The sequence below is a fragment of the Barbus barbus genome (assembly GCF_936440315.1).
Source record: "Barbus barbus genome assembly, chromosome: 12".
Taxonomy (NCBI): domain Eukaryota; kingdom Metazoa; phylum Chordata; class Actinopteri; order Cypriniformes; family Cyprinidae; genus Barbus; species Barbus barbus.
In genome coordinates this window covers 26,999,218-27,014,221 of record NC_136740.1, presented here as the reverse complement: position 1 = coordinate 27,014,221, position 15,004 = coordinate 26,999,218, and the positions used below count along the sequence as shown (strand labels likewise).

Sequence of the window (15,004 nt, the reverse complement as noted above, 5' to 3'; positions counted from 1 at the left end):
CGAACTATGTTTTAAAGCAAGGTGATTTTGAATAAATATGCATGGTTCCTATAGCAACGGCGAACAGTGCAAAACGATAGGCCCGAGCGAACCTCAATGGGTGTTCCTTAAAAGATTGGTAGAGCCGGAGTGATTCTCAATTTAATCGATTTCAAACGAAAAAGTCAATTTAACAAAGTTGAAAAGAGAAAGCAGAGAGGCGAGGAGGAGGAGGAGGGGGGCTGAAAGCATTCTTTTGCACTCAAGCAGTAAACTAACTACGGCACGCGGGCTGAGATTTCTTCCCCATTATCTCCCACCTCACATTTGCTCTTAGGCAAGCAGTTTAAAAGCCAAGCGATTGAGCCAGTGATCCAATTTGAAATGCAGAAATGATTAGAGCAGCTTGCCTCATTTCATATCAAAATTCTCTGATTTATGACAGGGCAGGCGCCAAGATCTATCTCCAAAGGGAATTAGCGTGCAATTTCTCTTTTTGCATATTTCCGTTATTTAGCCTCCCAATAGCAGATGCTCGCTCAAAAAAAAAAAAAGAAGCAGCAAAGACGGCACCAAGGAGGAGGTATCTTTTCATTTTAGGCGATGAAACCACTGCCATTTAAAAAGAGCAGGCTGGAACAGATGACAGACATGGGAATATATTTTCTGGGCTAGATAGTGATTTTGAAAAAAATACAGGGCTTTATTTAGTTTATCAAACAGCACATGAAAAGGAGAAACATCAGGGTTTATTTTTAGAGAATCCATAATTTCGTGTGGATGCGTGTGAAGGGGATTTGGACATTTGCTGTGTGGAAGGGGGGAAAAAAATGTCCCCCGCAACTCACCCGTCCAGCAAGCCTGAGGAAATATTAATACGCGGAGATAACGAGAGCTGCAGGAAAATCTGCCTTAATGAAATTTCCAGTTGACCACATGCAATTTGTTTCATCACGGTGAACAACTAATTGAAGTCGCCGTATTGAGGGTGTGTTATGTTGTAAACAGAGTCTTAGAGCAGGTCCGGTCCTGTTATCCTCACCTTCAGCCTGCACCTCTGCCTCGAACCCTCGCACATGTCAGCCTGACATACGACATTCATATATTCATATAGAGGGGGGCGCACAGTGAGAATGTGCTGTGAATACTGTGTGTGTGTGTGTGTGTGTATGTCCGAGTTAAGGCTGGACATCAGGTGCTGTAGAAAGTTCTGAATGGCTTGTTTGAAAGAAAAAATCTATCATTTATGCATTTGCCAGACACTTTCATCCAAATCGACTTGCAGTACATTAAAGGTATGCAATTCATGCATTCCCTGGGAATATAACCCATAGCCTTGGCATTGCTAGTGACATACTTGACTGTTTGAGCTACAGGAATTTCATTCAAACTAAAGCATGATACAAAATAATTTGTTTTTAATTGACTTATGTTCTTGAATCTCTGCATTTTAATATTTGAAAATATATTAAAATGCAGATATTCAAAGACGTAAATCTAACAAACAAAGCCATTTTGTTTGGCTTAAAATTGTGTAAATTAATTTTTATAAACATTGTCATGTGGCATTGCTTGTTATTGTAGTTTTTTACTGCCTTTTTATGTTACTTCTTAATTTTTTTTATAGTATACTTTTTACTAGAATACTTATTATTTATATTTACAATTTTTATTTTACATACATTTACATTACAAATACATTGCGAGACATTTAATTTTCCAACATTTCTGTTGTTCCAAATTGAATATTTCACTGGTTGCATTAAGAAATCTCAAAATCCAGAAATTTCAAGTTGGTCTAAAACATATACTCTAAATGTACTACAAAAAAACAACTTATTACGTAAAATTTTATAAATGCATATATTCTTCATTGATTAAAATAGAGTGGAGTGTTTATCATGAGGATGTAGATGCGACAAATCCATACCTAACCATATTTCTCATGCTGAATTAAATTAAAAGGCCTCAAATCAAAAGGTATAACCAGCTTTTAATCTCTTCCCATGCAGTTTGGTGTCAGAAATGAAGGGTGCGTAGCGTGGACACTTGGATTTCCGGTGGCCCCGTGAGCCGCGCTGGGAAGCGTGGCAGCGTTCGGTCAGCAGCACCGCTATCATTAGCCTGTTGTTTACACGCAGACCTGGAGTCAGGGTGGCTCACAGTGTCATCAGCCACTTTCTTCCCTTCACCTCCTTCAGCTGATCAGAGGATCAGGGTATCAAGGCCGGATTAGCGGCGACTTGGGATTTGTGTGATTGGTTAATTTACTGCGGCGATGGCGGGTCTTTCATCTATGGCAACATTTAATCAGCTGCCGCCACACAGGCTATTACAGGTTAGCTCCTTTCTGCGGGCCTCCGCGCCACTGCCATCAGCTCCATCACAATTCCCCCTGAAATTTCCAAATTATCTGGAACAGGCTTTAGCTGCTCCGTAATAAAAATTAGAGCTGATTCCCGATAGAAGCTTTTGCTCGTACCGGGCCAATTATAAATAGTACAGCCGCAGCTCGGAAAGAGGTAGAGGAGAGAAAAAGGGAAGGGAGGGAAAAAAGCCAACTCTGAGGGATGTTAGCGTGGAACTTATCGGCAGCCCCTGCTTCCCTGCTCTGATCCAAATCCGACCAGCTGAAAATTTATATTAGATTTTATCACACAGGCCTAAGTCGGGAAAAATCAATGAAGGTTATCTTTTATGTTGCAGCAACTTGTGGAAATATTGATTTTCATTTTATAGCGAATTTGGAGCATCAGTTTGTAATCACTCGCTCGCTGACTACACTGTTTTGGTCACTGTATCTCTTACACATGGAGGAGAGAGAGAGATGGCGAAGCAGTGGAGTGAGACTAGAGATCTGTTACTTACACACAGCGCCTCCGGTGAAGGTCTTAAATCAAGCGTCACCTCAGCATCTGTCTGCAAATGAGAGACGCTTTCGCTTCACTTGTACATCGACGAGAGAATGCAAAACATTATCTACTTGTTCATTGTGGTATGTGTGTTCATTTGCAATCTGTTTTTGATCAGTTTTGTTGTTTTTTTGCTTGATGCTATTAACCTTGAGGATTTTTCAGTCAAACATATTGCAGAAGATTTGCAGTCTGTCTTTTGATATTTGAATGTCTTAAAATCATTCTAGCGCTAAAATCACAGATTACACTATATATTTTTTTAAAGAAATGGTCAGTTTCAATAGATGCAAGGGTCTCTGAGAGATCAACTCAGAATAGTATAGTATACAGTATGTATACTGTGCAAAGTTTGGAATTGTTGCGAATGTTTCACTAAAGGTTTTTTTTATTAACTGGTAATAATTACACACCAAATCAGCATATTAGAATGATTTCTGAAGGATCATGTGAAACTGAAAACTGGAATAATGATGCTGAAAATTCAGCTTTGCGTCACAGGAATAAATTACATTATAAATTCTATTAAAATAGAAATTGTAATAATATTTCAAAATATGTCTGTTTTTACTGTATTTTTGATCGAATAAATGTAGCCTTGATGAGCATAAGAGACTTCTTTTAAAAACGATAACAAAAACTGTAATTATTCAACTTCTGATCAGTAGTGTATGTATATTTCTATAATACTCAAATGTATTTTTTATGTAAAATTGCATTAAAATACAAAATAATCATAACAGAGCCACACTGAATTAAACATGCAGGTCAATGTAATATTTTGAAACACCTTTTGAAACATTTGACAACTGCATACAGAATATAATATTGATGAATAGCAGGATTTGCATTACATGATACTCATCTACATATAACAATTCACATATGTGCCCATTTTTTCATGAATTGCATCATTAGTTGTTTTGGTTGGAGAGCTTCTGGGCCTTAAAAGAAAGAGAGAGAGAGAGAGACAGGGCAGACCTTTGCTTCTGAATAAGAGATGACTCCAGACGGTGGGGATCAGAGAAAGGGTTAATCCGATTCTCATTTTAGATAGTTGTCGTGGCAACAATCAGACGGTCTCCGGTGCTCTTTGACAGGCCTGTAAAATTCTCAGGTCAGCCTGGATATAAGGTGTTATTGTATGGCTAATTTGAGATATGAAACAGGAGCAGTGTTAAATGTCCGAGGGTTCTCTGTCTCGCTGCCAGCATGGGGAAAGACGCCCACGTAGACATCCAGGTGGGTGAGACTGCCAGGTGAGGGTCAAAATACCCTTTACGACAAGGCTTTACTGAAAGAATCTTGAAATCATCTCAATTGTTTCCCCAAAATTAGATGGACAGCAAATGGATAAAAATCACAAAAATCTTTCATATGTCATTTTGTTTCTCTTAAATTAAATGGAGAGCAAATGAAGACTTTTCTCAAGATTTCTGCGTCTGCTGAGAAAATGATGTTTGTGATCTCACAAGTAACCATTTTGTGAGTTTCTCACCTCTGTTTCAAATTCTGAGATACTACTATTTAAAATATAGTTTCCAGAAGGGGTTTTTTACAGGGATGACAGAAGAACCATTGTGGGTTCCATATAGAACCTTTCAGTGAAAAGTTCTTAAAATAACTTTTTTTTTTTTCTTAGCGTGAAGAACATTTTAATAATCTAAAGAACCTTTTTCCGCTGTAAGAACTTTTTATGCAATGGAAAGGTTCCATGGATGTTCTTCATGGAACCATCAACGCCAATAAAGACATTTTATTTTGAAGGGTTCAGAGTAAAGGTCTTTGCACACTGAGTCCAAAATTTTTGTATGCGTTTTTTCGTTTTCTTTCATATTTGTTATTCTTTCTGATCAAAATGCTTACTACGGATGCGAAAACTTAGAAAATCGCAGACGAACGTTTCGGAGGCAGTGTGTAAACGTGATTGACACAACGTGAGGTCGTATTTATTTTTTAACATGCAAAAATTTCAGATGAAAATTTCGGACTCGAAAGGGAGGTTTCCCAGCAATGCCATGGAAGAACCATGAGTGCAAGGTTCTTGAATTTCCCTTTTTTATAGTGTGAAGACCATTTTAACCCTTTTTCCCACTATAAAGAACCTTTTGTGCAATGGAACATTAAAGGTTCTTCATGGAACCTTTATTTTTAGCAAATATGAGATATATATATATATGCTGTTTGTTTATTTCTCCTAAATAATTTAAATCTGTAACAAAGTTGATGCTTAAATGAGCTTTGAAAGAGCAACCACTGAGCAACACTTCCTTCTGACATAGTTTGACAGTGTGTTTCTGACATTTTATCTGTCACGAATGGATACTTTGCGGGAGAAAATCGCAATAGCTCAGCACTTGCTGGGGATGTGGACTCGGGAAAGGAAATGATGTCACGTGAGGCGCCTGAGAGTGACTCCAGCCCATTTTCACTTAGCTAAACTATTTCTGCTGCACTCTAATGAAGGTGTGCTTGGGGCGTCACGTCTAATGGCCCAGAAAGACAGACATTTTGCCTGCCAGTAATGGGCTACTGTAACAGCTGTCCAAGATCTCTACCAATCCTGCCTCGGAGTGAGGAGATGATGTTCTCTAGGCTTTCATTGGCCTTTAAAAAAAGCCATTTGAAAAATGAAATAGAAAAAAAACTGGCATAGAGAACAGCCGGGGTCCTTTCTCCACAAAAATGGTGCATTTTAGTAGCTTTTCTCTATCTTAACGCTTTCACCTTATAGATAGAACTTAAAGCGGCGCGTTTCGACCCTGGCCAGAAAAGAAAAATGACGTTACACATTCGGAATAATTTGCCAGAGCATTATAAAACGTAACCTCAATCTGCCTTTGAAATGGATACTGATTCTTTAAATTCTTCTGGGCCCGTCGCAGGAAATAGTGAGATGCTGGCGATAGGGAGGCACAATGTGGCCAAAGTTCAGTCCTGAACGCTTGCCTTCTCCTCGCCGAAAGCCATCCGCATTCTTTTTGCTATTCCCAGGCACCTGAGATCAGGTCGTAATCGGAGAGATCAGAAACTGGATCGCTGGGAAAAATTTGGGTTGATAATTCCACACTCTCCAGAGTTAAATGAGAGGACCCTGGGCTGGTGGAGAGGTTATTGATACTGAACACACCATTAAACTCTAGAAACTGCCTGAGCTTCAGTGTCACTTCTCATCATGTGTGCATATATATAAATTGAATTCTCCTCTTCTCATCCACAGGACAGACTGGTTGTCTTATTCTTTGGTCTATCCTAAAACGGTTCAGTTTTATGTTCATTCCCTTTTATAGAGGAAAGGATGTTAAATCAATCTTAACAATAAGGATGGCCAGTGCCATCTTGTCACTACTTTTTTTTTTTTTTACACTTTGCAAAAATGTTCAGTAAAATATTTGGATTTCTATGATGTATTAAATGTCATTATTACAAATCATGGTGACTTAAATCAACAGTTTAGGGTCTGTAAGCTTTTTTTAATGATTTGAAAGAAGTGTCTTATACTCTCAAGGCTGCATGTTTTTGAACTAGAATACAGTGAAAACAGTAACAGTAATATTATTACAATTTAAAATAAATATTTTCCATTTTAAGACATTTTAACATGTAATTTATTCATGTCTTTCAAATGAAAATTTTCAGTAGCCAATACTCTGATCTCTTTATTCACTTTTTTTGAAATGTACAATTTGAAAAATTGACTGAATATTTGCACATAAGAAAATATGTCTCTAGAATATATTTATAAAATCTATAGTTCCCCACCATCAAAGAATTATCAGTTTTTATTTTTTCATCCTCAAATTGTAAGGTTTTTTATTTTTATTGTGTGTGCGTGCGTGCGTGCATGCGTGTGCATTTTTTTTAATTTACTTTACACAAAAGTATGCAACTAGCTGGAAATAATACAGCTAAACAAATTCTTACTGATGCTTTCAAGACAATCACTAATTTTGACATTTAACAAAACAAAATAATAATCAATAAATAACAGAAATATCTGATCTTGGTGATAAATGAGAATTTACAACAACATTGTAGAATACATCACAGTGCATTGCATAAAAAAACTGAGGTACAAGTTATAAAATGTTTAGTGAGAAACCAAGGGTCATTAACTGACCCAAAACCAATACTCCCTGTGTTGGAAGTGTAAGAAAAAAACTGAATTAAACATATAATCTTTATTGTTGAGCCCTGTTGAAAATCATAAAGTTCCTTGTGCTTATGAGCTTGTTGCTAAATTGTCCCCAAATAAACTAATTGTTTGTGTGTGTGTGTGTGTGTTATCTCCACTGCTGCAGAAGATGAAGCCGCACATCCCGCTGGTGCTGAACGCAGGCCCCAGGTGGCTGCTGGATGTGACTTGGCAAGGAACAGACGACAACAAGAACAACTGTGTGGTATACAGCAAAGGTAAGAGGACGCTTTATCTGCCCCGTACCAAACACACCAGCACCGCACTCTTCCGCTATCTGCATCTCTTTTCTTTCTTTCCTTTTGACCCGTGTGTGTGTGTACGGCTAATGCTCAGAGATGTTTGGTGTGGCTTCGGTTCCCATGTCTCTTACATCTATTAGCGGTGTGATTTGTAATGTAAGGTCGTGGGGTCACAGGTCACTGTGGTTTTGCTATGACAAATGTCATTCGCTGACATTTGCTTTGTTGACATTATTTTCCGTGTTTCCAAATGGATTTCAACAGCGGGTGACCCAAAGGCGTCAGTGATTCACGCGTGTTTCTTCAAGCATGAAGCTGCGCACATGTAGCAAATCATCTGGACTTCAAACGCAACATTAAGATCTAATAACCCATCCATACTGTCTAAACTTCACACAGTATTAGTGAGAATACACAGCTAAAACCTTACAACTCTTAGTATTTCACCAGAATACTATAATTTCAACAGTTATTATTACTGTAAAATCTTAATAAATTCCAAGACAGGCTCATTGGAATACGTGCCTGTGGCGACATATCTGCAAAATGATATTACATTGCTTCTTGCACGTTTCGCATCAATTTCAAAGTGAAATATCCAGTGAGTGGCACTAAAAAAAAGTGTTCAGTTTTATTCATAACAGGTGTTTTTATTACTTTGGTTGTTGTATGAAATGTTGATTTAGAATAATTTCATGTTTGAAAATAATTTAAAGAACCACCTGTACTAAATCCCAGCCTAAACCTAACCAACAGTGTTACCAAAAGCTCCCCATCATAAGTGCTATGTTGTACCGGATGGGCTACCGAGCAAGTTTACTATGTCGGAAAAACAATGCATATGTAGCTGGTTTTGTAATGCAAACATCAAAATGTATTACAAATAATGCACTGTGTTAATTAATGTAAAACTATTTTGAGGACATAAAATTTTATGCAAGAAACTGCTAAAAAATGAGTCTTTATTAATAGATCATCTGCCCTGTAATCGTTATTTGTGTCAACAGGAATAAAAGTTGTCGGTGTTTTACATTTACATTTACATTTATTCATTTAGCTGACGCTTTTATCCAAAGCGACTTACAATTGCTATATATGTCAGAGGTCGCACGCCTCTGGAGCAACTAGGGGGTTAAGTGTCTTGCTCAGGGACACATTGGTGTCTCACAGTGGATTCGAACCCGGGTCTCTCACACCAAAGGCATGTGTCTTATCCACTGCGCCATCACCCACCACTTTTACTGCCATTAGTGTTCATTTCAGCTGGAAACTGCAGTGAATTGTATGTATAGGTATGTTTTTGGAGTTTTGTAAAAATGTAGATTACAATTGACTATAAAATTGTCATTACAATGTTCATGTTTTGATAATGTGATAGTAGCTAATAGCATATGAACACATTTTTACTGTAGAAATATGTATATTGCCTGAGAGTTTTTGCATGAGCATTGCTGCATGGTTGCTAGGGTTGTAGTTTGGTGGTTGCCGGGTAGTTGAGTGTTGTTTGTGGTCACTATTTTGGCTCGATTCCATCAGTCAACAGATTTTTTTCTTGTCCAGTAAGTCTCTCAACAACTCTTCTTAACAAGGTATTAGCTAAGGTGTTAGCAATGTAATTTGGCTAATTTCGGTCATTAGCCTAGTAAGCAGTCGCTTTTTTTGTGTTTTAGCAGAAACTGTGGTTTCCATCATACATTTTTGGATGACAATTTAAAGTGTTGTTTTTTATGAACGCATGCTTTGATGGCTATATTGCATTGAGTTGCACATATAAACAAGTAAATAAGCAAAATACAAGGATTCCAGAGCGAGAGCTCTCATTTAGCCGAATGTTTTTCAGATGATTATGACTCTCCCTGCGCTGAAACAGACTTTCTTCCCCCTCAAAGTGAACACGAGGCAGACGTGGGATTTTTCGTTTCCCTGCTCTCATCTTCTAATCACTGCACTGCACTGTGGGGCTGATCCTCTTTACCAGCGCCTTCATTTGTGCACTTTATCAGCAAATCATTAAAGTTTTGATAAGCTGTTAAAGAAGATTACGCAGTTCTTTTAACATCGTCTAATCTTTTTGCCAGGAGACTGAATATGGGAAACAAAAAGGCTAATAACAGGATTTCTGGAGTGTTTTGTTAAATCTCTATAATTTCTTCTCTGCCTTCGTATTTATTAGCGAAAGGGAACGACTCCACTGCGAGGTCACCGATTCATCTTTGCTGGACTGTATTTTATCAAATGGATGGGTACGGTTTTGGATGCTTACTGGTCTGATTGGATATTTAAATGTAAATGCACGCTCATTTTCTTCTGTTATTACATTTATATTACTTTTGCCATCTTCTAATGCTCGCTTAAAGTTAATATTTAAATATTTTAATCATATTTTAAACAAATAATTTAATAAAATTGTTAAATGTAATATTTAGCAAATTTCTAAATAAATAATCAGTTTCTGTTTTTTCATTTTTTTTTTTATTAACATTAGAATTCTAATTCTAATTATGCCTAAATTCACTATAACATTTAAGATTAATTTATTTAAGAATTTTAACTTCAGCCGTTTATTATTTGTCATATTTGGCCATAACATTCATTCATTCATTTATTCATTATATGCACTTTTTGTAAGTGTTTGCCAAAAAATTAGCGAAATAAATATATACATTTAAACAATAAATAATAACGAGACTCTGAGGAAGAAAATAATGCACATTATTCTGTTGGCTGACATACTTGTTTAGGATACAGCAGAGATTTATTGACATTTTATTGCGAATAGTTGCATCAGCGTTCTCTCGAGGCCTTGAACATTCACAGTCCAGTCCCTGTACACAACATCACCCTCACTGCACTAAAACACTTTCTATGAACAGACACACATGGTGAAGATGGGAATTGTGTGTTTGCTCCAGTAATAAATGCATCCCACAATCCTGTACAGTTTAATCACTTACTGTATATTCAGACCTGTTGGGTGTGTGTGATTCCCTGCGGGCCGCTCTGAGCGACCAATAGAGGACTTACTGAAAATAGCGCAGCAAGAATAATCAGGAAAACTAGGAACAGCAAACCTGTAAACAAACACTTGTCTTATTATCTTCCATCTTTTTAGCCTTGTCTTCCTTTTTTTCCTCTGTATTTCTTGGTTTTGTCTCAAATTAAATGTTTATTGTCGTTTCTGAATATAGATGCTACGGACTGCCCTGTGTAAGAAATGTTTTTCTTTTTTTTTTTAATGGACTTTTTTTCGACTGCGTACTTTTGAATGAACATTACAAGGTCTATAAACATTTCTGCTGAAAGAGTTTTTCTTCTTCAATGTATTATTGTTGAATCATCTATTTTAGATAAGCCCGCCCCTAAACAGCATGAAAAAACAAAGTGAACTGTGATTGGCTGATTTGCGTGTCAGTCAGATGTTCTTGGCCAAGTCTGGATTTTCGTGACTAAATTGACTGAGGCAGCTTTGAATTGTCACAAATCTGACACATATTTTGTCTTAAAGCCAATTTATTATTTATGTAACCCATTTGTGTTGTTTTTCTGAGACGTTAATGTGCCTGTCAGACACTGAAATGACACTCAAAATCAAATGTATTCTTTTGAAATTTGGGCAGCAGACATTTGAGCTCTTGTGCGTTTGGACAGCAGATATTCTGCTCTAGTGTGTCTGATTATTTAAAGGTCACCTAAATTTTTCCTCTAAGCCTCTTAGAAGCAGGAACAGTCAGATAGAGCGTGTCAGAGGAATCGAGGGGGAAATTTGGCCATTGTGCGTGTGGAAATTGACCAGTGTAACGAGAACGTTTTACATAAGCTCATAGATGGCAGGACTGGACTAATTCACTGTGTCTTTGTGCAGCTCATATTCTGTAATTCCTCTCCATCTGATTCTCCTCCAAACATCTTTATTGTGCGTTTGCTGTGACAGAGTCAAAGCAGAGACATGTTACCTTGACCTCCATCGCTGTCTTGACCTCCTGCCTCTTCTTTTCATAATCTTCTGTCTCTCATCTTCTATCTGTGTATATAGGCATTAAGGATGTGAATCATAAAGAACTGAGTGATTCTGGTTTCTGATTGCATTTATAGAGGTCATCGGATGCCCATTTTCCACAAGTTGATATGATTCTTTAGGGTTTTAATGACTAGTCTATAACATACTTTGGTTCAAATTTATCAATGGTAATGTAAAAAAACAAATTTTTTACCATTTCAAAATCAGCTCTGTTTTTAGCAAGCCATTCTAGTCCGTATTGCTTTAAATGCTAATGCTGACCCCGCCCCTCTCTTCCGTAAGGTGATGAGCAGTACTGTTTACTTGAGCCGCTAAACTGGCTAACTAGCACATTATCAGGAAAGGCGAATTTGCAAAGATTCATAAAAAACCCTTATACTCACTACTTCTGTAGGTGAGGTTGGATCACGAATGATTCGCGTGAACATAGACACATTTAGGTAGATCATGGACTGGCGCATTCCCTTCAAAACAAAAGTAACGTTAATCCTCTGCATCTTCAGCGGCGCAGATGTCGGGAGTAAATGACGACTGCTATGTTCATTATTACATCCAACAACAAAACACCTCAATCTCTTAATCAGAGACATTCTTGTTTTCCCCTGCACCGGAGTCCACACAATGGCGGACAGCTCTAAGGGGAGATGGCCTTGTCAATCAACTATCGTAGGAGTGGCCTGTACAGAACTACGTCATTCAAAAAGGAATCTCAGAACGACCTGATTTGAGAAAGGGGATTTCAAAATAGGGATTTAAAAAAAAAAACACTGGGTGGATTTGTATCATTATAGGATGGATGTGTACAGACATTTCCAACACACATTTATGTTCAAACAACATGTAAAGTAAATTTTGCATTCTTCTGTGATTCCATTGATTCTTTAATGATTCAAATTATTCTTTTAGTACACTGAAGAAGGACCCCCCCTCCAAATAATTAGTCCTAATTATATATTAGGTTAATACACTATATGCAAAACCATAGTTGTTTTGTTTATTTTTCCATGCACCGGTCAATTTTTTATTTTTTTTCCCCCAGCTATTTTGTTTCTATAACATCCAATTATAATATATCTTCATATATCTCCTGCACTCAGTCAGAAATCTCAAATATGTCCACAATATGCAATCGAAATTTTTAACCTGACTTTATTTTGTTTAGATTTCTGTTCTGGAAGTTTATGCAAATGTATACATATTTAATTAGATAATGCCCAATTTGCATATTTAAACAACATTTCAGGAAATGTGTAATAGAAAACGGTTGTCTTAATATACTGTGAATCATTAATCAACTATGGAAGTATCGTGATATGTATTAGTTTTCATTTTTCACCCTATTCACTTGTGGTGTCTTGCCTTAAACAAAAATACTAAACAAAAGTCATTAAACTGCTTTTGGAACTAATCGGTGAGTCTTTTTGACTGGCTCATAAAAAAAAGACCAGCTCATACGAGTCATTTCTCATCTATTTCAGCCTACATCAGACTGCTGTGTGTTTTACATTGCATATAATGAGTCTTTTGGGTTTTTTTTATTAATTATTGGCGCCAAGTTTGGCCTCCTACATTCGGTTGAATCTCACAGTTAAATATGATTTATTTTGCAGTGGTGCTGTAGATTCAATATCAATGCAGAAAACGCTAAGAAGCGCTATCACAACCAAATGTCATGCAAATGATTTGGTTGCCATATTTATTTGGAACTGGTTCTGAATACAAACCCATTCTCGATTCCCAACCCTAATAGGCACCGAAGTGTTTCATCACTGTACAAACCGAACCTTCAAACGTATATTTATCTCCATTTGCGTGCACATCTTTGTGAAAGCGCAGTGCTGGGTGAGGGGTTTCACGCTGGCAATAAAGCGCTAGAAGACGGACACATGCCATCTGAGTTTGGAACAACACAAAAGACAAACGCTGTTGTGTTTTAAACTGTTAAGGCCATTAAATTGTTTTCATTTCATCTTCCCCTTTGAAAGGCACGGAGGCAAAGCACACGGAGGTGCCAGGGTTATTATCTCTTATCTTTGAACAGCGGAAAATACGGCGACGCATAATAACCAAACAACTGCACACAATGTAAAATTTCATTATCAGGGTGTTAAAACTTGGTTGTACCCTGAAGGGGTCCCCACCAAAGCTCTGAGCGCCAGCGTAATTATGTTTAATTAAAATACAACAGAGATCAACAGAATCATTTTCATTAGGAAATTATTAATGATTCTACCATAACAATAATTGATTGCAGTGAGACGGGCTGCAAGAACAGACGGTCAGAGAGAGAGAGAGAGAGAGAAAGATGGGAGAGTTGCATAATTTTAAGTTGAGAGCACACACACACACACACACATAAACACACACACATTTACTGGACATAAAGTGTACTAAAACAAGACTGTGTCATTGAACTGAGACCAGAGGCTAACAAAAGGAATCGTGTTGAACATTGCCACATTATATTTGATGAACTTTAACATTTTATGACTAGTAATGTGAGGACTGAGTTAAAATAACCTCATCTAGTCTTTTACCGTGTTCAGTTGAATTTAACCGTACTTCAACCGTACTTCAAAGTACCATAGTATTACCACTGATGCTGTGATTTGTAAAGATAGTAAATGTCCAAAAAACATGATATTGCTATGATACATGTCAAAAAAATGTGGCATTACCATGGCCCATATTCAAAAAACTAAAACTAATAAAAACAAAACAACTATATTTAAAAATATATATTATTACTATTGTGCAAATAAAATAAAAAAACATAGTATTTTCATGGTACTGTAACTATAAATATTCAGAAAGCATGGAACTAATATGGCATTACAGTGGTGCATGTTCAAAACAAAAAACAGTATTATTATGGTACAGGCTAAAAACAAAACATAATACCATGGTAAATTTAAAAAGCATGGTACATGAATTTCAGTACCATGGTGTATTTTAGAGTACCATAGAATTACCATCAATGCTTTAATTTTTTTGTAAGGATGGTAAATGTCCAAAAAACATTATATTGCTATTGCACATTTCAACAAACATAGTTTAACCATGGTGCATTTTCAAATTAAATATGGTATTATAATACATATTAAAAAACAAAACTAGGATCATTAAAAATGACATGTGGTATTATTATGGTGCCTGTTCAAAACACGAAATTACTATGGTGGGTGCATATTCAAAAAACAAGGTAATACTATGGTACACATCCAAAAAACATAGTATAACCATTGTGCATATTCAAAATAAAGAAAGAAAATGGAAGTACCATGGTTCCTGTTGAAACAATGTATGACATTGCCATTGTGCATATTCAGAAAATATGGTAATAAAATGCTAAATTGTGGGGAAAATACATTACCATAATACCATGGTGTATGTTCAAATATGTATTACTGATTCTTTAAGCAGAAGGTTTTAGTGACATTGCTGTGTTTCTCTCTGCATAATTTGTCAGTATATACAGCTTTAGTATCAGTGTGTGTGTGTGTGTGTGTGTGTGTGTGTGTGTGTGTGTGTGTGGATCACAACCTCCTGCTGCTACTATTAATTATGATTCAATTGTGTAGCTCTGGAGCTGCTAAGAGTGATGTTCAACTCCCCCGTGGCATTTCTAATCAGTTCATGAAGTACCTGCACCTAGAGT

The 15,004-nt window shown here is 36.8% G+C and overlaps 1 protein-coding gene across 2 annotated transcripts in view; it reads left to right on the top strand.

Annotated features, from left to right (window-relative positions):
• LOC306877656 (zinc finger protein ZFPM2-like) overlaps window positions 1–15,004 on the top strand; it is a 160,338-nt gene that overhangs the window by 99,121 nt on the left and 46,213 nt on the right. For both annotated transcript variants that reach the window (XM_079429554.1, XM_079429555.1), the window contains exon 5: window positions 7,193–7,304. In XM_079429554.1, the coding sequence (XP_079285680.1) occupies window positions 7,193–7,304 (112 nt within the window). The remainder of the gene's footprint in view (window positions 1–7,192; window positions 7,305–15,004) is intronic.